Source organism: Paroedura picta, chromosome 1 (genome assembly GCF_049243985.1).
Source record: "Paroedura picta isolate Pp20150507F chromosome 1, Ppicta_v3.0, whole genome shotgun sequence".
Lineage (NCBI taxonomy): Eukaryota > Metazoa > Chordata > Lepidosauria > Squamata > Gekkonidae > Paroedura > Paroedura picta.
The window spans coordinates 26,944,104-26,969,159 of record NC_135369.1 but is presented as its reverse complement, the minus strand read 5'-3'; the positions used below and the strand labels follow the sequence as shown (position 1 = coordinate 26,969,159).

At 50.0% G+C, this 25,056-nt stretch overlaps 1 protein-coding gene across 5 annotated transcripts in view; it reads left to right on the top strand.

Annotated features, from left to right (window-relative positions):
• Window positions 1-23,314, top strand: part of DNMT3A (DNA methyltransferase 3 alpha) — a 112,409-nt gene extending 89,095 nt beyond the window's left edge. For all 5 annotated transcript variants that reach the window (XM_077330590.1, XM_077330581.1, XM_077330571.1 and 2 more), the window contains 17 exons: window positions 4,998-5,210; window positions 6,484-6,642; window positions 7,739-7,846; window positions 8,847-9,003; window positions 9,268-9,414; window positions 11,206-11,250; window positions 11,468-11,547; window positions 12,427-12,539; window positions 13,460-13,643; window positions 13,936-14,020; window positions 14,952-15,097; window positions 15,211-15,301; window positions 16,363-16,511; window positions 16,966-17,051; window positions 17,315-17,384; window positions 18,751-18,869; window positions 19,399-23,314. In XM_077330590.1, the coding sequence (XP_077186705.1) occupies window positions 4,998-5,210; window positions 6,484-6,642; window positions 7,739-7,846; window positions 8,847-9,003; window positions 9,268-9,414; window positions 11,206-11,250; window positions 11,468-11,547; window positions 12,427-12,539; window positions 13,460-13,643; window positions 13,936-14,020; window positions 14,952-15,097; window positions 15,211-15,301; window positions 16,363-16,511; window positions 16,966-17,051; window positions 17,315-17,384; window positions 18,751-18,869; window positions 19,399-19,540 (2,094 nt within the window). In that variant the 3' untranslated portion in view covers window positions 19,541-23,314. The remainder of the gene's footprint in view (window positions 1-4,997; window positions 5,211-6,483; window positions 6,643-7,738; window positions 7,847-8,846; window positions 9,004-9,267; window positions 9,415-11,205; window positions 11,251-11,467; window positions 11,548-12,426; window positions 12,540-13,459; window positions 13,644-13,935; window positions 14,021-14,951; window positions 15,098-15,210; window positions 15,302-16,362; window positions 16,512-16,965; window positions 17,052-17,314; window positions 17,385-18,750; window positions 18,870-19,398) is intronic.
• The last annotated feature ends 1,742 nt before the right edge of the window (window positions 23,315-25,056 follow it).

The window sequence follows — 25,056 nt, the reverse complement described above, 5'->3', positions numbered from 1 at the left end:
TGACCATTGCAACTGCTGCTGTTACGAGGCCTCCTTCTAGCTGTCCCTCATTTGTCACAGTTTACCAGCAGTGCAGAGGCTGAATCTGTTCTCAGCGGTGTTGTGGTCTCAAGTTCAGGAGTTCTGACATAAGCTTATCATCCCCAGCATAATAGTGGGAGAAGATCCACCTACTGAAATGCTTCCATCCAGCCATTTAGCATGCCACCGGCAAGGCCGAGAGGTTGAACTAGTTGCCTTTTACAGCTGGAAGAGTAGCCCTTCTTATTTCCATTTCGTTATTTGTATGCACATTATATCCCAGCTTTTCCATTTTAGAACTTGAGGCAGCTTGAATGGGGTTCTCGGCAAGACTTCCATCCAGATGCTCTTTAGACTCTGACTTGGCTTCAGCTAGGTTGTGTAGTTTCATATTCTGTCCCACCATGAGTGGATTAGGATCTGGTGTATAATGTGATGATGTGCATTAGGAGGAGGGCAAGCTGGAGGGGGCCATGCTCAAAAAGGTCTGCTATTTGGCCCACACATTTCTTTTAAGGTAATTGGTAGATTAGTTGACCAGAGCCATAGCACATCCATTCACCAGTGAGGGCAGATTTTAATTGGGGGCTGAGAATGCCAGCCACAACTTAAATTTTTGTTTTAAGCCATTTGAGCTATGTTGTTAGCGTAAATCGGGGGGACTTTTTTGAGCCTACAGGTACCTTTGGAATTCTGACACAGGGTGGTGACTCTACCTGTATAATGGCTGCTGCAGAACAAGGCACCAGCCACAAAATCTCAAAGAATGAAGTTCTACGTAACTCTAATAGTAAAATTTGACCATTTTACATGAAATTGTACTTCACATACGCACCCAGCACAGTGACAAGCCTTGTGCTTTAGTGACAGCTAATGCTATAACAACATTTAAAAAAATCTTATAAGCCCCTTTGGGCAAAAGCTGTGCACAATCCTGCCCACTTTTTAAAAACATTTGGTGGCCACCATGGTGCCAATAAGCACCACATTGGTGCAAACAGAACAAGCAGGAGGAAACTGCATCTTTAAATAGGGTGCAGATTCTGTTTATGAAGGTTTGTGTTACCTCACCTCAAAAGGTATTTACATTTAGAAAGAGATGTGTAATAACAATGTAATTAAAAGATGACCCAGTAGCCTCCTCTAATGATTCATCTGATTAATTGGGAACTCTCAAATCAAATGGCCAAATACGCACCTCTCATTCTGGACTTTCCTACATTTGCTTTCCTGTTATGCAGAAGCAAATGGAAAGCCACATTTGCATGTACCATCAGTCCAAAGACTCACGTTTGCTTCCATACCTGACATGAGGCCTTTTCCTTCAGGAGGTTTGGAGCTCTCATGTTCCTCTGGTGCTGGCTGTTCCAAGGTGGGAGCCACCTGCCTGCCATAAGAACCACTAGGCAAAGGACTTAACCTGCTTTATAGAAATAGATATGTCAGGTGGTACATTGGGAATGGTGCCCAGAAGATCCACAGGTGGCTCCTGAACCACTGAGTGAGTTTAACTGCTGAAGCCAGTAGAAGCAGTGAAGAACCACTGAGCCCCTTGAAAGAAAGGCAGGATAAAAATTAGATGGGCGGGTGTTGGGTGGTGGCACTATAAAGGAGTCCTCTTGATCAGCCTTCAAGAACCTGAAGGCAAATTCAGACTTGTGGGTCCATCCTGTACTCTTAAGGGAAGAGTGTCTTCAGGTGTTCCTTGTGTGTTGGGAGATGGACCAAAAGGATTGCCATGTTACAGTTGTCACAATCTCTAGTCCTGCTTTTTGGTTATTGAGCATGGTCCAGGATGTGCAGGTCCATATTCTCAAATCAGGCATTAGAAACATGCTGTACAGAAACTACCTCCTATTAACAGCTGTTCCCCTTTTTAAGTGTAGCTCTTGTGGTGCAGAATGGTAAGGCAGCAGACATGCTGTCTGAAGCTCTGCCCATGAGGCTGGGAGTTCAATCCCAGCAGCCAACTCAAGCTTGACTCAGCCTTCCATCCTTCCGAGGTCGGTAAAATGAGTACCCAGCTTGCTGGGGGGTAAACGGTAATGACTGGGGAAGGCACTGGCAAGCCACCCTGTATTGAGTCTGCCAAGAAAATGCTAGAGGGTGTCACCCCAAGGGTCTGACATGATCCAGTGTTTGCACAGGGAATACCTTTACCTTTACTTTAATGGTCTAATCATGCAAACACAATGTGACCTGGCTAGCTGTATTCTGAAATGCTTCTAAAGGTTCATTAATCTCAAAGAAGGAAGCATTGACTCTCAAAAGCTCACAGCTCAAAGCCCTTGTTGGTCTCTGAGATACTACAGAATTGAATCTAAGTTGTATAAATGGTCATTGAAGTGGGTCTGCAGCGTTGGAAGCAATAAAGGGGATGCCCCCAGGAAATGTTGTGTTGGGGAGATTGTGCAAAATACTATGGTGAGGAAATCAGTAGCACTAGATATGTGGGCAATATTGAACACTGGAAAGGCAAGCAAGGTACCCCATTCAGATGGCAGAGGAGGGGGAGGTGCAGAGAGAGTGATCTGTCAGTCCCAAAGTGCTGTGAAGAATTCAAAACTCGCAGAAGAATCCAGGTGTCCATGCCCAAGGCAGGGGCTCGAGTATACCTTATGGTGCCCAAGACAACTCTTGCGGGAAGAATTCTTCCCTGAGTTATAGGGTAATGAATAAAGAGTATGGGAATATTTTATCACTGGATTGGAAATTGAGCGGAAATGTTGGTTCAAAATGTGGGTTCAATGCGAGGCAGAAGGTAGTTAATCCCAATGCGCCAAACCTGGAGTGTGTTGGGCCTAAAGAAGTCAAAGGGGAGGATTCTCGAACAATCCAGACGAGAGTCTGTACAGATGGGTCATGTTTCTCTATGAGGCAAAGGATGTGCCAATGGGTTGGGTAATGTGATTGTAAGTACTGGTAGAAATGGGATTGATTTTGCTTTCAGTCTTTAGTCACGGTAAGGAAAATGAGTTACAAATACTACAAATAAATAATATCAGTGTGACCGAAGTATATTGATCCCATCAGCAGAGTTCCTCAGTTTGTGATCATATCTGGAAGCCAGTCTTTGGGTGAGGCCTTGACACTTGCCTCCTCAGGCAGCTCCTGTTCTTCAGCCAGTTCCTGCTCATTCAGTGTGGCAAGCTTTACCTCCAAACTCTGCCTTCATGCTCAGCATGCCGGAGATTTCCTGCATCCCATGGAGTCACGTGCAGTTCACATCAGGTCTGATGGGCCTGAATACCCAAACTAGAACTCAGGATGACAGAGCCCTGGCATTCATTTTTATTTACTTACCCAGACATGTTGCTCTTTGTTGATTTAAAATATTTATGTGCTTACCTTTCTCCTGGGCATCTGAGGAGCAGATGCATCCTTTTTGTTTAAATAACAAACATTGTGCTGATTACGAATAGCCAGCTGAGCTCTTGGTTGTGCAGAATGGAAATAAAGAGGGGGTTTAAAGTGATCTTGCCCTCATTGCAGCAGATGAGGGCACCCAGCTATAGTCCTTTGAAGAGCAGCCTGCTTGATTGTGCCGTGGCCGGTGAGTGCTTTGCACAGAAACGTGTTTCACTTGCAGAGGGGTAGGTTCACTGTCTGGGCAGAGACTGTCTCTGATGAATGGATGGCGGGAAGTCCCAAAGCTGAGATGCTGCTGAGAGGTGCACCCCTTGAGATAATTGCCTCAAGTGCCACCACCCCGTTATCACTTTTTCTGTAGGAAATTTGGCTTTCGGTCCCAGATTCAGGGGAAAAGGTCAGAATATGTTGGCAGCATCTTCCTTGTCTTGGGGACCTTGGGAGCACAGTGTTCATGTCTTCAGAAGCCTCACCTTCCTTCTCTGTGTTGGCCGTTGGGAGGAACAGCAAATGGAAACCAGCACTGAATATTTTCAGATCCTATGAACCAGAAGCCAACTGTGTGGCTGAGAAAGATTGTGGGACTTTTTGCCACACACCCCTCCCTTTCCCTGCAGGAAAAAATGCCTCCAAATGTTGGGTTCTCCAGGTTCCCAGGCCCCCCTTCCGAGCACACACACACCCCATCCACACGCCTCATTGTGAGAAGTTGGCATCAACCACTTTTGCTCTAAGACGTCTCATCCTGCTCTGCCCACCTCCTTCCGCTCTTCCTGGAGGAGAAGTAATAGGCCATGATCCCTTGCAGGGTATAACTTTCCCTTCCCTTGTGGGACATGAACTTCTCTCATTATGGGTAACTTGTGAATTTTAAAAGGGCAGTGTGCACTCTTGGAGGAGAAAGAGGAGGCACCTTCAACCTTTTCAGACTCTGGATTCTGGGATATGGGGACCCGTGCGTAACCTTTCTCTTCTCACCATATTCATTCTGCCTCTTCTCTTGAGCAATTAGTGTGAGCCAACTGTGCGTGGAGACCATTTGAGCAGAGGCTTTGCCTCAGGCTTAGAGGTCACAGAGTTACTGTGGGCCTGTGTTGCGATGAAGCAAGTTGTGGTTTCTTGATTAAGTCCTCCTATCTGTAAAATAGGAATCCCTGTGACTGTCTGCCTCCCGGGATTGTATGAAGGCAACATCAGCTATTGATAGTGAAGTCCTTTGTGAGTTAAAAAGATACTGGACAACTAGGAATGGCAGCTTTGTATCCTGCTCTTTTGCAAAGGCTTTGGCTGGTTACGCTATTCTGAGAACTTGCACTGGTCGTCTGGATCCACGTGGTGATGTCTTTGCTGCCAGAATTTCCTTTGGTCCATGTGGGGTTGTTCTCAAGCACCAACATGCTGTGAGATAGACGAAGAGAACCTTCCCAGGTGAACCGAGACTTCTTCATTGTTCACAGTGCAATCCTAATCAAATTTACTGACCTTAGACCCATTCATTTCAATGGGACTTCCTTCCAGTTCAGTACAGCTGGCCGTTGTAACCTTGCAAGGGACGTTTTCAGGGCGTCTGCTCTTTGTCGCTCCAACCCTGTTGGCTCTCTTTGCAGGCTGAGAAAAAAGCCAAGGTCATTGCTGGGATGAATGCAGTGGAGGAGACACCTCGGACCGAGCCCCAGAAGGAAGAAGAGGCCAGCCCACCCGCCTTGCAGCAGCCCACTGACCCTGCCTCTCCTAATGTGGCGACTACACCAGAACCTGTGGGCCCCGATGCTGTGGACAAAGGCATATCCAAGTCGGGTGACGATGAGCCAGAATATGAGGTGCGATACATTCTTCCTTCTGTGTTCCTCCCACTACTCCCACCCCCAAGCTCCACCAGAGGCGTGAAATCTCCTTACCCTTCCAGTCTCCGGCACCCTGAGGCTGCCCTCGGCTCGTTCCTGACCATTGCTGTCCCTGTGGGCAGGGCATCCTCCCTTTGTATTAGCTATGTTGAAGGGAGAATTTGCTCAAGGCACTTTCTCCTCTTGTAGTGCTGCAGAAGAGGGAGAATCTGCCTGTCACCACTCTCACAACAGCTTTATATTTGTACAGTATCCCCCAGTGCATGCGGAGCACAGACAGGGCAAGGTCCTCCTCTTGGTAGAAAAAAGCAGGAGCAGGAGGGAAGAAAGACCTGGAACGTGGAGCTGAAAGTGAAGTTGGAGCGGGGGGGAGTGAAACAGGAGGGTGGTTAGGAAAGGTTTTGCTGGTTTTAAGGAAGAGCGTGAGACAGGAAGAAGCTTAATAGTGAAGGGAAAGGGAGGGCCAGGCAAGAGGGCAGGGAGACAAAGGTTTGATCCAGTTTGATGAGGCGACTACAGATGTACTCACAAGGGATGCACAAAGCAGTCCGGCTGCCACTCTTGTTATTGTGCTTCGTTGATGTGAAAGCATTTCCACTCAGGACGAGAATCTTGACATTTATACAAAGAATGACAGGCAAAGAGATGAGTTTGACAGGGGTGCCCTTCCCTGGCAGAACCCACATGGCTCAGTTTCTCTCTGTCTTGCCATTCCTAAGTTAATGGGCATCTAGCTCTCTTTGTGCGTGACCCCATGGTCTCTCACATCTTCACACACATTAACCCCCTAGAAAGTTTCCGGAATCATGCAGAGGATTTACTGTTGAAATACTTACTGGACGATAGGTGTAATAAGGCTTTGCATGCAGTATTAAAGTGTTGCTACCTAGCGACTTGCAAATGGAAATCCCCTTTAAACAACCTGAGTGGTAGCGGATGACAATGTAGCTCTTACAGTTCTAATCTAGTTTTTATACTTATATTGTGCTGTGTGTTTTATATCTGTTCTTATAATAACTAGGATGTAGTTCTTATACATTTGCAGTTGGAATTTCGGGTATGAGATGTAATTCTTAATGGTGGTTCTTGTTGGAACTAATTTAACGTTTGCTTGGGAAATATTCAGAAGAGGGATGGTGCCATTCCCAATTGTTAATCAGAGTTTTATTTTGCCTGTTTCTAGTGCGTTGGAAACTTTGCTGGTCAGCGATCGTATCAATCAACCGCAGTCTCTCTTGTCTTCCCACAGGATGGCCGAGGATTTGGGATCGGGGAGTTGGTCTGGGGGAAATTGCGTGGATTCTCCTGGTGGCCAGGCCGCATTGTTTCCTGGTGGATGACTGGCAGGAGCCGAGCTGCTGAGGGGACCCGCTGGGTCATGTGGTTTGGCGACGGGAAGTTCTCTGTGGTACGTGGCTCAGCTGCATGTGGATTGTCGTGAGAGTTGTCAGGTGAACTGTTCTCTGCTGCAGCAGCTAAGCTTTAGCTCCCACCTTTCCTAAAGAAACCACCTTCCTCCCTTGCACCCTATGGCATGCAGGCCCTGCTGTTCAGTCCACGACTGGCTCATGAAACACTCCTGAAAACAGAAGCACAAGAATTTGACTCCCAAAACTTGTTCCCTCTTTGCACATAATGCATTTTGAGGCCACGGCAGAGAACGCGATAACACCGTGCATCCATTGGGAGTACAAACCAGCTGTTTAAGTGTATCTTGTGCATGGTGTCATGCATGAGGTTTAGAGAGACATTTGGCACCCAGTCCTTTCTGCAGTCACTAAACCTCTCCCCGGGGCTTTTCTGCTCTCTCTTGGAGGAGGGGGGGGGAGCTTATGTTGCTTAGGTAGGAGAGCCATCTTTCTCTGAAACGTTTGTGAGAGCAGCTGAATCTCTTCCTCTGTGGAGAAGTTGACAAACAGCTCTTCCATCTCCCCCTAAACCAGTGGTTCTCAAGCACTCTGATGCCACGACCCCAACTGCGACGGCAGCAGGGGCGGTGGCCGTGTACGCGCACACGTGCGCACAATGGTCGGGCAGCATGGAGGCAGCCGTTGCAATGGCTCTGCTGCTGCCTACCGCTGCCTGCCCCCACCGCCGCCACCATGGCAGCAACCAACCTGGGGAACCCAAAGAAGGGGCCAAGTGACCCCAAGTGGGGTCACAACCCCTAGGTTGAGAACCACTGCCCTAAGCAGTTAAATTTTGTCTTCATCATACAGGAATCCTAAGTGATGGTTTAGGCCAGGGGTAGTCAAACTGCGGCCCTCCAGATGTCCGTGGACTACAATTCGTAGTCCATGGACTACGAATGCTGGCAGGGGTTCAAGGGAATTGTAGTCCATGGACATCTGGAGGGCCGCAGTTTGACTACCCCTGGTTTAGGCTTACATTTGTGCAAAGCTTTAGTTTGATTGCCTTCATTCCTTTTTCCTGGTTATTTGGGGGAGGGGATAGAGGGGGTCAGGGAGATTTGCATTACATTTCCCTCTCTGTGTTTCTGGCAGGTCTGTGTGGAGAAGCTGCTGCCACTCAGTTCCTTCGCCAGTGCATTCCACCAAGCTACATACAACAAGCAACCCATGTATCGAAAGGCCATTTACGAGGTGCTGCAGGTAAACGGTGGTTCATTTGTTGAGCTCTAACCAGCCTGTGATCATGAATGGAACTTGGTGAGAGCCAGTCTGCTGTGGAGATCAAGCGGGGTGGCCAGCTTGGTGCAGACTTCTAATCTGGTGAGACGGTTTGATTCCGTGCTCCCCACATGCAGCCAGCTGGGTGACCTTGGGCTCGCCACGGCACTGATAAAGCTGTTCCGACCGAGCAGTGATATCAGGGCTCTCTCAGCCTCACCCACCTCACAGGGTGTCTGTTGTGGGGAGAGGAAAGGGGAGGCAAATGTAAGCCGCTTTGAGACACCTTCTAGTAGAGAAAAGCGGCATAGAAGAACCAACTCTTCTTCTCTTACAGTTTGATTCCCCACTCCTCCTCCACAGGCAGCCAGCTGAGTGACCTTGGGCCAGTCACAGTTCTCTCTCAGCCCCATCTACCTCACAGGGTGTCTATTGTGGGGAGAAGAAGGGTAGACAGTTGTAAGCTGCTTTGAGACTCCTTTGGGTAGTAAAAAGCAGGGTACAAAAAAACCATTTCTTCTTTCTGGAATTGGGGAAAATATAGGACTGTTATGATGGAGTTGGGTTGAAGCCCTTCACCCAGAGAACATCATCTGTCCCCAGATGATTCCTCCACAGAGCAGTAAGGGAGCATCTCTCCAAAAGCTTCCTCAGCCACAGACAACCTGAAATGTGTCTGACACAAGCACAGAGGAAGCACACTGCAGAAAGGCATTTGTGGCGTGAATGAGATTGCTCGTGCAAATGAGCCAAAGGATATGTTACAGAAAGAGAGGCAACCAAATTGAAATAAGCCACCATTCCAGAGTCAACAGGCATCTAGCTGGTGGAGAGATTCCTTCCTCTCCTCTCCTTTTAGCGCCCTGTCTCTGGCTGTGGCAGTCCCTACATTGTGTTGTGCTCAGGGAATGTTCCTGACTGCAGTGAGGCCACGGAAATGAAGCTTAATAAAAGCCTTGTCATCCCCCTCTTCACCTTGCAGGTGGCCAGTAGCAGAGCAGGCAAGATCTTCCCCTCCTGTCCAGAGAATGATGAAACGGATACATCCAAAGTAGTGGAGATGCAGAACAAGCAGATGATCGAATGGGCCTTGGGGGGGTTCCAGCCTTCTGGCCCCAAGGGTCTGGAGCCACCTGAAGGTAACGGGGCCAGGCTCATGCTGCACAGTGTGCAAAGGCAAGAGCCGCAGTATAAAGGGGGCCAGCTTCTGACCCACTGGTTTCTTGCTCTCAGCTCCGGTAGCATTGGGGGTGGGGGTGTTTCTCGCCATCTGGCCGCTGGCCCTCCAGCCCCCTGTGCTCAGTGCACTAGCTTATGCCATGGAGCAGGTGTGCTGGCCCAGAAGCCAGACATTGGTCAGCACACAAGGCTCAGCATCTGACACTCTTCTTTCCACGCTGCAGAGGAACGCAACCCCTACAAAGAAGTTTACACGGAGATGTGGGTGGAGCCAGAAGCTGCTGCCTATGCCCCTCCTCCGCCAGCCAAAAAACCAAGGAAAAGCACAGAGAAGCCTAAGGTCAAGGAGATCATAGACGAGCGCACCAGAGGTATATCCGGGGCAGGATGGGCTGTGGTGGCTCTGCAATTAGCTTCACAAGGGGGCTGGCTTGTCCCCTTCCCCTGACTTGCTTATGGGCCTTCCAAGCCTCTTCTGGGGGAAGAAGAACAGCATGGCGCTCTAGGGGCGCAGGCAAGCACTTGCCACGTGGACACAAAAAGCCGCCTGATCCCCGAGGCAGATCCGTGGTCCACCTGTAGGCTTGGCAAGCCCACAAGCCTTGAATCCCAGGAGCTTTTGAGGGAGGGATTCCTATAGCACTGGAGTGATTATTGTTAGCATTTACAGAATGCATACCCTCCCTTTGATCAGAGCTAGCAAAGTGGATTACCTAGAAGTGACATCACTATTCTCCCCCCAGAGGCAGAAGACATCTTAGGTGTTTCTCACCCCTCATCTCAGAGAGGCAGGACTTTTTTCTCCTTCCTGTTTCCTGTGTGGGCAGCCCAGTGATCCCCAGTTCTTTCCTGCCTCTGTTACAGGGAGAGCAGCTTTTCGCTGCACTAACAGCCTATAAATCTATATTTAAATTGGCAGAGGCCAATTAAATCCCATTTCTACCAGTACTTACATTCACATTACCCAACCCACTGGCACATCCTCTGCCCCATAGAGAAACATGACCCATCTGTGCAGGCTGCCAAGGCCTCTCTTGTCTGAATTGTTCGGGAATCCTCCCCTCTCTCTGACTCCTTTATTCCCCAGTTTTTCTACCACCACTCATTTGATCAAGCACAGGCAATTGAGGGCAGGGGTGGGAGTTTGCCTGCTGTGGCTGCTGGCCTGACAGCCTGATTCGTTTTGACCATCCCTGGCAGCATCCTTCCAGCCCCTGAGGCAGATAAAGAGGAGAGAGGAGACCCCAGGACGGTCCATGATTACCAGGGGCTTGGGGAAAGATGGAAAGGTTTGCAGTCCCAGAAGGATAGTACACGGATAATGCAGCCCCAAGAATGGCTGAAGACATGGAGGAGGTTGTTGCTGCTTGATGGGACTTGAGAGACCTACATTGCTTTATGTGTCATAAAAACCACTTTGTAACAAATCTGCAGTTTGTTTTAAGCCCTGGATGCTGTCTTTACAAGGGCTAGTGGGGGCCGGTGGCATTGCCAAGGTGCTTGATAGGAGGAAGCCCCACTCTGCTCAGTGAGAAATACAAGAAGGAAGGAAATGGGCTTCATCCTGACACGCCAGTCATATCTTTTTCATTCAGTAGTTCTCATCCAAAGCTTGGTTGTGGGCATGAAAGTACAGAAGCCCATGGTGAGGTCCACCCCTCTTCCGCCTCCTCCTTCCACCCCTGCTGAGGACCCCTCTCTCTCTCTCTATATATATATATATATATATATATATATGTATGTATGTATGTATGTATGTATGTATGTATGTATTTATGTATATTTCTCTTATGCCCCCTTCTTTTCTTGCCTCTGCCAACTTCTCCAGCTCTGCCCACTCCTTTTCTACCTGCCCATCTTCCCTCTCTCCCTTTTTGTCGCCCTGTTCTGTATGAGGCCGTGGCCGGGCCAGTTTCACTTTGGTCCCTTTTTGTGGAGGGAGCAAGAGTTGCCAAGGCTTCCAGAGCTCCAAGAAGCCTAAGGAGGAGGAGCTCACGCCCTGTTAAAGGCATGAAGGGCCAGTGGTCCTGTGTTGAGAGCAAGGAGCACAAAGGCTTAGTGGTAGGGAATTTGCTTTGCACACAGGATGTGTCCTATCCTGTCTAAAATAGCAGGAGAAACCTTTCTCTGTACCCATCTAACACATGGCTTCATTTTCCTAGAGCGTCTTGTTTATGAGGTCCGACAGAAATGCAGGAATATTGAAGGTGAGTGTATGCATTTTATTGCCTCTGCACTGCTGTAAGTGCTGTCCTACCATGCAACTTGACTCATCCCAAGAGAACCAAAATTGTCCATGCCAGGTAGCTGCTGGGTGTCCTTTTGGAGGAGAGGGCTCCTGGCTGAGAAACAGAGAAGGCAACAACTGTCTCTCCTCACTTCAGTATCATATCTTCTCTTCCTCCCCTTTACACCCCACCCCAGATATCTGCATTTCCTGCGGAAGCCTCAACGTCACCCTGGAACACCCTCTCTTTATTGGAGGAATGTGCCAAAACTGCAAGGTAGGGAACAGGTTGAAGGCCAATCAAAGTCAATGCCTAGTGAATTGGGGTGCATGTGTGAAGATTAGAGTATCAGAAAAAGTAGGAAAAGCTGGTTGGTGCAAACGAGGCTGTTTGCTGCCTTTACAGTTTCCAAAATCCCCTCTGTGTTTCAAACATCTTCACTCTCCTTGAAGGGAAGTTGTAGAACCATTCCATGATGGTCTCAGCAATGCAGCTTTTTCCATGATGAGTTATTATAAGTTTTCCTTAGACAAAGTACTCCAGGATTTAAAATGCACCAGGATTGCGGGGGAAATGTTTTCAAAATACGTTTCCTTGCTCTTTTAAAGCTCACGTTGCAGAAACCAGGCCCCCTTGGCACAGAGAGGGGAACAGAGATTTAGAAGCAAGCCCCTTGCCCAGAGATGGATTGCTCACAGAGCTTGTCCAGACATCCATTCAGACGAGGACGTTCTGGTTTTCTGTGGGCTTCCTTACATGGGTATTGCCAAGGTCCCAGACATGAGAGACACTTTCAGATATAATATTTACCACACAAAATGGCACGGAGAGATCCTCTTGTGAAAGACAAATCTTTATCACAGTGTGATCTGTCAAGGGTCTGAGGGAGGAGACTGCGAAGGGCCAAGAAGGGGAGTTTTAAACGGACCGCATTCAGTCCCACAACTTGGAAACGGTGCATAGGTTTGGGAGAATTGGATTCAAGGCTTTCTTTCTGCTTTAGGCATGCTGTTTGGGGAAGTCCTGCCCTCCCAAATCACCACCTGTAAAGTGTGAAATGGGAACCGTGGTGGGTTGTGAGTGGCAGGTGGGGTAACTAACCTCTTGCCCTGGATGGGTTTGCCAGAAGGGCCCTTCACATCCTTGTCCCCCCAGAACTGCTTTCTGGAGTGCGCCTACCAGTACGATGATGATGGCTACCAGTCCTACTGCACCATCTGCTGCGGAGGCCGTGAAGTCCTCATGTGTGGAAACAACAATTGCTGCAGGTAGGCCAGAGCGCGGGGGAGCCAAGAGAAAGCCCTTCGTCTTGTTACTCCCATGTAGGAAGCCCTTGACTTAAAGCAGCCTTTGTCAACTTCTTTACCATTGAGAAACCCTTGAAACATTCTTCAGGCTTCGATAACTCCCCAAGTGGCACGATTGTGCAGAATATGGTTGGGAAGCAGAGCTGCGTACATGCCCATGTGGGGCCTTTCCCCTCCCCAACCCCTCCAGGGCCATAATTGGCCATTTTGGGAGGGGGGTGGTCGTCAACATGTCCATATATGGTCAAATCCCCCGATAAATGTTTTAAAAGTTAAAATATATGTAGAAAAATTAGTTAACTCCCTCCCATTTGGGAAACCCTTCCAGGGCCACCTAGAAATCCCAGGGTTTCACAAAACCCTGGCTGAGTAAGCCTGGCTTAAAATGAATGTACCAGTCACTTCAGGAGGAGTAGGCTCATGGTTTGCGGGGAGTTTAGTTATGTAGGCAAGATGCTCTTCAGAAGGTAATGGGTACAAAAAGGCAGTTCAGAGTTGAATAAGGCAAAAGAAGGCCCTGTTAGTCATTTGGGGAACGGCTAGGACAAAAGTGAACATGGGGCTCTTCGCTAATCAGAAGCTCGTGTTGGAAATGGGCTTCATCCTGACACGCCAGTCATATTTCATTCATTCATTCATTCATTCATTCATTAGATTTTTATGCCGCCTTCCCATATGGCTCAGGGCAGTTTACATATAACAGTCAAAAGTAACATCAACAATAATTCAACAGTGGTTTTAAAGCAACACAGTTTCAATGGTCTTAACAATATAGCCGGAACGGCACTTATTTTCCAGACTGGCCAAGTGGTACAGCCCTCCCAAAGCCAGTCCCACAGCAGTCTCCAGGCCCAGCCCTCAGTGTGTGATTGTGTCCACAGGTGCTTTTGTGTAGAGTGTGTGGACCTGCTGGTGGGCCCTGGTGCAGCTCAGGCAGCAATCAAGGAGGATCCCTGGAACTGCTACATGTGCGGCCACAAGGGTGTCTACGGCCTGCTCCGGCGGCGGGAAGACTGGCCATCGCGCCTCCAGATGTTTTTCGCCAACAACCATGACCAAGAGTTTGTAAGTGCAGCATAGGGGACAAGGGGAGAGGCCAAAATGGAGTGTGGGGTTTCCTGCCACCTGCGAGCAGACGGAATCCGTGCCCTCCAGCCTCCCTGGCAGCTGGTGACACAAGCCTGGCTTTGTTGGCTTCTTGGAAGCCACCTGTTTTTACTTGTCTTTCAGTGGCGTTGCGCACAGGGCCTTGTTGCTTATGTGAAAGCCTCGGCAGTCCCCTGCTTGCTCCCTCCTGTCTGTTTGTTCGGGCCCTGTCTTAACTCTGCCTGCCTCCTGTTGCTCTGTGCCTTGCCAGGACCCACCAAAGGTTTACCCTCCAGTTCCTGCTGAAAAGAGGAAGCCCATCCGGGTGCTCTCGCTCTTCGACGGCATCGCCACAGGTGAGCAAAACGTGCAGGAAAATGTGTCCAGCTTTGTGTAGTATCTTCCAAGCCCCCCCCCCGCCCCCTTTATTAAAAGTTCAGAGGAGCCTGAGTTTCAAGTCGTACGTTTCCCTGCCTCTCACTGACTTGTCTTTTTTTATTTTATTTATTTAGTTTATTTATTATATTTATATACCGCCCTCCCCGGGGGCTCAGGGCGGTTTACATAAGAACAAACAACAATATATAGAACAATCTATAAACAAGTGAATAATTTTACAATAATAACTAATGGTTGTAACCGTATAACAATGTAACAGTATAGCGCTGTCGTTTCCAATGTGCTTACTGGCCTATCAGGATAGGCTTATAATCACAAGGGCTCGGTTGTCCATTAGAAGAACAGTAGCTGACTCTGCCTGCCATGGAGTGGAAGGGATAGCTGAGGCTCTTGCAATTCCAACATTTTCTAATGTTATTGTTGGGATCATGTTATATCACCTGTTACCATGCGTTAAAGGTAAAGGTAAAGGTATCCCCTGTGCAAGCACCGAGTCATGTCTGACCCTTGGGGTGACGCCCTCTAGCGTTTTCATGGCAGACTCAATACAGGGTGGTTTGCCAGTGCCTTCCCCAGTCATTACCGTTTACCCCCCAGCAAGCTGGGTACTCATTTTACCAACCTCGGAAGGATGGAAGGCTGAGTCAACCTTGAGCCGGCTGCTGGGATTGAACTCCCAGCCTCATGGGCAAAACTTTCAGGCAGCTGCCTTACCATTCTGCACCACAGGAGGCTCTACGTTATCTGTATCTTTTCCTGTTCCCTGAAAACCGCCCTGAGCCTTCGGGGGAGGGCGGTATATAAATATAATAAATAAATACATAAATTTTATTTGCCTGGCTCTCCAGACAATGAAACTGTTTCTCTCCCTCTCCGGCTTGCCGTCAGGCCTACTGGTGCTGAAGGACTTGGGCATCCAGGTGGACCGGTACATCGCTTCTGAGGTGTGTGAAGACTCCATCACGGTTGGGATGGTCCGACACCAGGGCAAGATCATGTATGTTGGGGACGTCCGCAATGTCACCCAGAAACACGTACGTGGAGCACTGTGGGGGAGGCTCCCCTTCCCTCTGTGTCGCTGGGACTGGCCCAGCACCTCAAGACGCTTCTTTTCCCTGCACCTGACTTTTGCCTCTCTGCATTTCAGATACAGGAATGGGGCCCCTTTGACCTGGTGATTGGAGGGAGCCCCTGCAATGATCTCTCCATCGTCAATCCTGCCAGGAAGGGCCTTTATGGTAGGTGCCACCTTCTGATCTTCGCCTCAGCAAGAGCCCGACTCAGAACTTGTAATTCATCTAGATCAGGGCTGGTCAAACTGCGGCCCTCCAGATGTCCATGGACTACAATTGCCATGAGCCCCTGCCAGCAAACGCTGGCAGGGGCTCATGGCAATTGTAGTCCATGGACATCTGGAGGGTCACAGTTTGACTACCCCTGATCTAGATTATGAACCGGTTGAAGGAAGAATCTGCCCCTTGCCAGTAAATTTGCCCTTTGGTTACTCCAAGTGTGGGTACAGGAGGCTGATGGAGGAGCCATTTCGTGTTTGAAATGGTGGTGGAGAAACAGAACCGAGTTCTGAGCCTTTCTGTAGTTGCCTAAATCAGGGGTAGTCAACCTGTGGTCCTCCAGATGTTCGTGGACTACAATTCCGATGATTCCCACATGCTGGCAGGGGCTCATGGTATTTGTAGTCCATGAACATCTGGAGGACCACAGGTTGACTACCCCTGGCCTAAATCATCAACTAAATTCACAGAGTCTAAGAGTCCAGCGTATAATGCCTCTTCACACATGTGTCCAAGTGAATAAAGATGGTTTTCTGCTGGTTTGTTTGTTCCAAGTGCAAGAAAACTGGTCAGTTTTCTTTAGGAACTTCCAAAACCACCTTCTATGGAAGTCTTGGCCAACATGTCCGTGTTCTGTAAACAAAAAGTTTGTTTATGTAATATTTAAATTTATTGCCCACCTCTCCCTGAAGGCTCAAGGCGGGTTACAGTGTCTGTATAAAATCCCAATAAAACCCCTTAAAACAGATATAAAATACTATACAATTCAAAGCCCCATGATGATAAGATGCTGTGGCAAAATATTCATCCCAGTTCTAACAATCCCCATGATGCGTTCTGGAGGGGAAGGGTGAGCAGGGAGCGCAGAGGGAAATCACTACTGCCACTCCTGATCTGCCTTGCCGCCCAGCCTCAACCATAGACCTGATGCAAGAGCTCCGTTTGAGGATTCACCATTCACAGTGTAAGATCCCCTACCTCTCCCTGTCTTTGCTTTCTTAACCCAGAGGGGACAGGGCGGCTCTTCTTCGAGTTCTACCGTCTTCTGCATGAGGCCCGGCCCAAGGAGGGAGATGACCGGCCCTTCTTTTGGCTCTTCGAGAACGTGGTGGCCATGGGCGTCAGTGACAAAAGAGACATCTCTCGTTTCCTAGAGGTGAGTGGGTGGGGCTTAACCCTTGGAAATGCCTCAGGGCAGAAGGCCCAAACCTTGCATGCCGCTGCAAAGGACCCATCCACCCTAGAAACAAGGGACCACAGGGCTAGAAGGCTGGGTCTGGAACCAAGCAGCTGATGACGGGAACAAGAGAGATGCTGCCTGAGATGCCCAAGAGGCAGAACCTGTTTTTTTTCTTCCCCCCCCCAGTACAATGAGTCCCTCTTGCCACTAGAGGGCACTTGCGTTATTACAGGGCATCCCAGGCCACTTGTAGCAGCCCATGCGAATTTTACACACCTTTATGTTTCTAAATGGAAAGTATGATACTCGTGCCTTTTGCCTAATTTAAGGACTAGGTTTTAAGTAAATATTTTAAATAGTTCTGTCATACATTTTGCACTACTGTGCCATGTGACTTGTCTTTCTCCTTTCCTTCTTCTCTGGGCTACAGTCCAACCCAGTGATGATCGATGCCAAAGAGGTCTCTGCAGCTCACAGGGCCCGGTACTTCTGGGGAAACCTGCCCGGCATGAACAGGTTGGTGGCCAGGCCCAAACGCCCCCCCCTCCCCCCACCAGCTGGTCAGTCCGTGTTGCTCACCAAAGTTCCCATATAGCCCAGGAAAGGGACAAATCCATGGAATGCCACCCATGTATTTCACAGAGAAAGTTGAATAATCATAGGCTTTTATGGAAACGATGGGTCCCTTCATGTATTTTGTCTGCAAAGCAGGAACTTGGCCAGAAGGGAGGCTTTCTCAAGGAAAGCGAGATCAGTTGAATTCTGGGTTTTTGTTTCAGGCCACTGGCTTCAACTGTGAATGATAAGTTGGAACTGCAGGAGTGTCTGGAACATGGCAGGACAGCGAAGGTGAGCTTGGGTGTCTCATGGAGCCGTTGGGACAGGGAGGGGGCAAAGGAAACTGCCTGGAGTTCTCTGTGAACTGCTGTGATTGGGGGGGGGGCACAAACAGAGCCCGAGTGGCCAACTTCTGGAATCTGTGTCTTATGAGGAAAGGTTGAGAGAGTTGGGTGTGTGTAGCTCTGTCCGGGTGTGGGCAAGGCAGCTGCGGAGGTAGGGACCCCTCAGGTGCCAGGAAGGGTGGGGGGAAAAGACAGACTCAAAACACTTACCAGACCTGTTCGCGTCAAGACTGCATGAGAAACACTGCTGCAGCCGTCACTCCTCATTTGCTCCGGACTAGCTTGTGGGAAGGGAAAAAAGACAGGGGAGTGGGGGAGCCGGGAGGAGATTTGGATAGAAACGATCACACAGGAGGGCTCTGGAAAATCGGCAGAAAGGGAGGAGGAAGGGAAAAGGCAAGGCGAAAGAGAAAGTAACATGCTTACCAGAGAAAACTGGAAGGGAAGCAGGCAACGCCCAAGGAAAGAGCAGCTGGGGGCTGGAATAAGGCACAGCTGTTTAAGTGCTAGAGGGCGGAGTCACCAGGGGGAATAAAAGGAATCAGGGGAGCAAGGGGGGTGGTGTGGTGAAAGTAGGAGAAGGAGGAATGGAGGAGGGATCGCTGGAGCGTGAAGGAGTATATTGTTCGACAAACTGAATAAAAAGCATCTTGGTTGCAACCTGTTGAACATCCATCTTTGGTCTGATGAGAAAGTGACAGACAGGCAAAAGGGCTGAAGGGGGCAGAACCAGAAGGGGCGTGCCTCCAGACGCTACAAGCTCAGAGGAGGGCAGGGGTGATATGATATAGCTGTGTTTAACTACCTCAAGGGTAGGCATGTTGGACAGGGGGACAGCTTACTTACTGCACTTTAGAGACAAGGACTAGGAGCAGTGGGTTCAAATGGCCAGAAAGGAGGTTCCACTTAAAAATTAGAAAGCATCTTCTGGCAGTGAGGGCTGTTCATGGGTGGATTATGCTGCCTCTGGAGGGTGGTGGAGTCTCCTTGGTTATAAATTTTTAGGAGGAGATTGGATGAGGAGTGTGTATTTCTTCAGTCCCCGAGGCAGTGGGGTGCTGGACTGGATGGCCCTTTGTGGTCTCTTCCAGCTCTGTGTGATTCTCATTCTATGGACTGCTGCTAGGAATGCCCGGGGCAGTGATTTGTGGAAGGCACAGTTGACAGGGACCCCACTGAGGAAGTAGGAGGGGGAAAGAGGTGGTGGGAGGGGGAAACACTCGGGCTAGTTGGGTGGTGGGATAGGAGAGCCGTCTGAGGCAGGGTGGACACTTCCTGCCATCACTTTCTTTCTGGCCGTCTCCCCCGTGCAGTTCAGCAAAGTCCGAACCATCACCACTCGGTCCAATTCCATCAAGCAAGGCAAGGATCAGCACTTCCCCGTCTTCATGAACGAGAAGGAAGATATCCTGTGGTGCACTGAGATGGAAAGGTGGGAATTGTACTGCTGGGAATACAGGACCTTCTGTGATCCAGAGTAGCAGCAGCTTGGTGGGAAAGCTAAGCAGGCAGGGTTGTTTTTCTTTAATAATCTGTTGTTCATGCCTTCCCTTCCCTTAATTGGTTGGGACAGATGTGGTTTTCTTCATTCCAGGCCCACCGTCAAGTGAAATGTCCGTCTTTGCCAGTTTCTGTAGCTTCTGTGCTTTTCTCCCAAGTCCTAGAACTGTTTCTTGCCTCCCCACTCTGCATCACCAAGAACTCCCCAAGATCCAGCATGCTCTCCTAACCAGTTTTCTGAAAGCTGTCAGATTCTTGGGCCTGCCCTCCAGGCCAACCCACCATCCTGGCTGATTTTCCTTAGCAGGGATTCATCTTGCAGGGCCCCAGGCTAGCCTCCAAGACTGTTTGACTCCCATCTGCCCGGGTTTCCCGTGGTTTCTCACCAAAGATCATCAAAGTCTGGTTGCTGGGTCTCTGATAGTAATCGGGCCCTCCTTGCCCTTTTGTTGTCTCCACAGGGTCTTTGGCTTCCCAGTCCACTACACAGATGTGTCCAACATGAGCCGCCTGGCTCGGCAGAGACTGCTGGGTCGCTCCTGGAGCGTGCCGGTGATCCGCCACCTCTTCGCCCCGTTGAAGGAGTACTTTGCCTGCGTTTAAAGAGACGCACCCACGGAACTGGCAAAGCGGAGGGAGGAGTCTCAAACACAACCATCCCCAGGAACAGAAGAGAAGTGGCACCAGAACGGAGGAGGTGGCTGGTGGGTTGAGAGGGAGGGAGAGGACGGCCCCCACGCGTGTGCCGGCTCCTGCCGCCCGAGTCTCCGCCCATCCTCTCCCCGATTTGAACCACCCTAAATCAAACCGACCGGCCCCACTTTCTGTTGGTAACCCTTTAATTTTCCTGCTCTTTCTGGATGGGCTCGTCTGTTAGTCTGGTTTCTGCCTCTCCTCGGCTTAGCCCCAGCAGTGCGGGTTTTGTCCCCGACACTGTTGAAACAGAGAAGACGCCAGCCAAGCCCAAAGCTGAGCGGGCCTGGGGGCGACATCACCTCTGCTCGGTTTAGGAGCACAAAGCAGGGCGGGCCGGGGCCTCCTTGCATCTACCAGCATCGCTCCCGGGGTGAGCGCAAGCAGGGAAGCCTCGAGCCCCGCCAGCCCCTTCTTGGCCCCCCCTCCCAGCCACACACTTTTCTACAGTATTCGGGTGCCTACGACACAGGAGACCTTGATTAGCCCAGCCCCTACCGCCGCTCTTACCTCTTGTTTACAGTTTATATATATGTGAGAGTTATGTGAGAGAGAGAGATGTCTATATATAAAAGGTACTGTTACTACTGTACAACTGACTTTCATAATGGTGCTTCTACAACAGCTGGGGGTGGGGCTGATGGCAGCTTCTGTGGTGCTTTTATGTGCCAGCCCGCAGGAGGAAGGGGGGCTTTTCGAAGCGATCATGCCCCTCTTCCCAGGGAGGGAGGGAGGGCGGGTGGGCAGCAGAGCTAGGCACCACTCTCCGCCCCAGGGTGTCATGCAATAATGCTTTTCGTCTCCGGGAAAGCGACCCTCCCTCAGGCCAGGGGCAAGAGGCCCTGCGCAAAGGGCCCAGTCGGCTCCCCCTGCGGAATTCCAAACAGCAGCCCTAAGATGCTGGTGCTTTCCTGTGACAGGTGCCCTCCTGCAGGTCCTCTCTGGGCTGCCCCCTCTGGCACCTGCCCAGTGTGCAAACAGGGAGGCGGGCCACTCTGAGGCCCCGCGCCAGTTCTGGTCATCTCTGAACTCATAAGCTGCAGTGTCGTTCATAAGGTCTTGGATTCGGCCCCTTTTCTCCATTTTCGCCCCTTGGATTGCAAACCTCCCCACTTTTGAGGGTGGGGAGGTCAGTAGGGAGAAGAGGCCCCGCCCGCCTACCCTGCAGTAGCACCCCTATCCCGTTCCTCCGTTATTTCACGTGGTGTTGGGAGGTCAGCACCTGCTGCCTCCCTCTCCCCCCTCCTTCCCCCTGTCTGTGGCTGATGTGAATTCCATACTTCCTGTTTTGCTTGATCAGGCCCCGGCTGTGCTGCCCTCTCACCACAGGGGATGGAAAGGGCAAGGAATGGGGAGGGGAGGGAGCGCTCCGATGTGGGCCTAGCTCTCCTAGGTCCTTCTTGGTTTCCCTGTGCGAGGCCCATCTGAGGAGACTGTGTTTTCCTGGTTTATGCCTAGGCAATTGTGTGCACTTTACTCCTTCGGGCAACAGGGGAAGCGACCCTCTCACCTGTGATTTCTTTGGGGTGTCAGGAATGCCCCTCGGGCTCTGATCACTCTGAAATTGGGGATGCTTCTCCCTTTCTGCCTGTAGGGGCAGCTCCCAACAGGGTCCCAAGCCCTTGGTGCTAATGGGGAGAGGGGGTAGGGGACCCTTAGAGTCCAGCTGCCTGCCTCAGCAGCTCCCCCTGCCTCTTGCCTCCAAAGGGGACAGCATCTCCCCTCCGCTCCCGTCTTCCCTGCGTCCAGTGGTGCTCTCAGAGGCAGCGGGGCAGGTGCTGAGGCAAAGCTAGGGGATCGGCTAGTGGCGTCGGGTGAGGACGGACGGCCTTCTCCCCTCCCCCCTGCCCTCCCCGCCAACGCTTCCCCCGCAGCACAACTCACCCGGTGGGTGCGGAGCGGTCGCAGCCAGTAGAGGAGGTCTCTGTGGGGTAGCTGCCGGTCTTGGTGCTAACATTTCAGGGAGTTGGCTGGGATGGTTGGACGGGAGTCTCCTCTTACCTCTCCTCTTAACTGTGAAAGGGGCTGGGGTCTCAACTCAGGGCCAGGTGGGCAAAGGAGAGTGGGAGAGTCTTCTGGATGGGGCTGCCTAGCGAGAGAGGCCTGCCCCCCCCCCGTGCCTCCAGGCCCGCCTCCCTCTGGCCGCCTTGGAGGATGCCTGTGGGTGCAGGAGCCTTTGGAGGGGCTTGGTCTCCCTGGTGCTGTGTGGGATTCCCTGCCAGCCCGCTTGCCACAGGGGGAAGAGAGAGCGGGACGTCCCTCCTAGTCTCACTGGTGCTAAATGGGAGACGCAAGACCATCCCCAGTAATGACCTGGCCTTGGGGGTGGGGCGGTGCTTTATACCCAGGGCAATCTGAGCCAAGGGGCTGGCTGAAGCAGAGGGAAAATTCAGACGCACTCCCCAAGAGCAGTGGGGCTCCAGCCTTCTAATCCGTATGCTTTGGAGGGGCATTCACGGGGGGTGGGGTGGGAATAGTGGCTTTAGCGTCAACACACCCTCATCTCCCCAGAGCCTTCTTTCCAGGGACTTCTGGTTCAGCCGTGGGGCTAGCTAGCTACGTCACCCCCCAGAGGTCCCTATCCAGCGGGTCATGGCTTAGCTTGGTTCCCTTGCTTTCCTCTAGGGCTGTCGGGCAGGCCCTCGTTCCGAACAGCCCAATTTTGTAGGGTCTCCTAGCGCAGACTCTCCCAGCACCCTCCCCAAAACTGGAAGTGGCTCCTTGCGATAGCGCGTTCTGTCTGTTTTTATGTCCTTCAAAATCCCCTGGTGTATTTGTCTTGGGCCTGTTTTGCTGTCTGCCACAGAATCCACCTGCTTCCCTCAGGGGGTGGGGAGGACAGAAGAGGGGAGAGATGGACTTTTTCAAACACCTTCTCTTTTAAGCCAAGAGCCCTCTTGTCAGGTTGCACAGCCCTAGACTGAAAAGCAAAGCAACCGGCCCCTGCCCCCCTTCCCCATCTGCCTGAATTCCTTCAGCATCCGCAGAGGGACGAGGTGACAACCAAGGTGCTAAATTGTTTATTACAGATCTCTATTGTTAACTTAAGTCTGCTGTCTGGACAATGACTGTTTTTGTTTTCTTGTAGTGGAGTTTAAAAGAGCTCTATTATTTTACTCTTATATATTATTATTAAAAAAAAAAGGCATTTTAACTTTGTACTTGAAACTTAAAGGAAAAAAATTCATGTGTTTTAGGCTAGACATTGAAGTAGCTGAGACGCTTTACTGTTTGTGGGAAATCATGTATTCATGCTGAAGAATAAAACTGTCGAGACCCTGGGAAGAGCTTGGCCTATTCCCTGCTCTCCAGCCTGCCGCCCACCTGACATTCCATGCAGCTAAACCCAGATGTCCTTCCTTCTTTCCTTCCTTTCTTTTCCCAGTTCCATGCCCCCTCTCCATTCGACCCCTTGCTTCCCGTCCCCGTTCTTTTCTCAAATGGTTTTGGGATGCCCCGTCCTTTCAGATGCTCTTTCCCCCCCTTTTTTTTATTTTTTTTAGGGTTGCTTCTATATTTATTGACAAATAAATAATGTACATTTCAGAGTATGGTTCTGCTTTGCCAGGGGATGGGAAGGGGGAGGACAACTCTCCGTCATCCCCGTGGGCAGGCTGTTGTATCTCTGTGTAAGTATTGCTCGTGACATAGCTGTTTTATAAACTAATTAAAAGGTCAATGGTGCAGCAGATGTTAGAAAGTCTATCCGTTCTGCCTCCGTCCCCATCTTTTGCATTTTTCTTTCCATGCCCAGAACACTCGAATTAAGGAAGGCTCCTTGCTGATGTACTTGTGCTGGAGAACACTTGAATAAATGTTCTGTTTTGTGCAAAAAGGAAAAAAAAAGAGGAGGCTCTCTGCCGTCATGTGCTTTTTGTACCCCTTGGTAGTTCTGAGTGTTTGGGGGAAACAAGGAGGGGGGTGGACATCGCGGCCGGACGGCCTGGAATGAAACACACATATTGGGAGACTTGAAGAGCAGTCTTAAACAGAGTTAGACCTTTCTAATTCCACTGAACTCAATGGGCTTAGAAGGATGTAACTCTGTTTAGGATTGCTTTGCAGGTAGTTTAAGACATCAAGTCGCCATCCAGATCTTCGTACTGTATAGGATACAAACAATGTTAGGTGGGGGAGATAATGGCCTTTAACTTCTAGCAGAAAAACACACACACTCTCCACCTGTGTGGAAGGTATGCTTGTCCCCTGTCCCATAGTTTCAGACGTTAACATGGCATCCTGTGTGAGTCTGGGTGTACACCTGTCTCAGGAGAGAGAAGAGGCTCAAGTGAGGGCTTGTGTTTTGAAGAAGAGTTGGTATTTATGCCCAGTCTCTAAGTGGTTTACAATCACCTTCCCTTCCTTTCCCCACAACAGACACCCTGTGAGGGAGGTGAGGCTGAAAGGACTGCTCTGTGAGAACAGGATTATCAGGACTGTGATGAGCTCAAGGTCATCCAGTTTGGCTGCATGTGGGGGAGGGGGGAATCAAACTCAGCTCGCCAGAGTAAAAGCTACCACTCTTAACCACTCCACCAAGCTGGTTTTAAGGTTCTGTCCTTAATCCCTGTAAGCAAATCCTGCTAGACGTGTCTTTGATGTTGCTTCCATTTCCCCTAGTAGCAACACTTATTTAGATAGGCATACTTATACCCTGCTTATCCGGTGCTTGCACAGGGGATACCTTTATCTTCATAGTGAGAATCAAGGCAGCTCACAACATTATTGCCCCATTCTGTTTTATCATCACACAACAACCCTGTAAGGTAGCCCAGCATTCTCTGGCAGGGGCTCATGGGAATTGTAGTCCATGGACATCTGGAGGGCTGCAGTTTGACTACTCTTGCCTTTCACAGTTTATGTCCCATCAGTCTCTTCTTTTTTAAAAAAAAAAAAAAACTTGAGTTCCACCCACAATAAAAATTTTAAAATCCACTTTTCCCAAGGAGGACATTTATATGTTTACAGGAGATTCTGTTATTACTAACATATCAAAGAGTCACGGATAATCCGTAGCAGACTAGGTCACCACGGGGCAGACCGCCAGGCATGTAGACATGGGGACTGAGAGAATACAAAGGTATTCAAATGTATTCATTGAGAAAAACCCTGCATCCTGGCTAGGCTTGCTTTGCAGTTGAGAACCACTGGTTTAACTATTGTATCACTTGAATGCTGAGCCCCATGGCACGAGAAACCATTAGAAACATTTGGAATTTGATGCCTTTGTGAAATCGAGGGACCTCCCCCTCCCCCCACAAAAATTTGTTCGCCTCAAAACTTCACCTCAGATTACACTTTGACTCAAACCCAGCCTCAAGCTTTTTCCTGCCAAGTCTGTTGCCCGCCCCTACTCTTGATACTGCTTGGGTTGAGAGAGTTTATTATAGTGGAGAGGGGAATGGCAGATAGTGTTTATGTGTAAA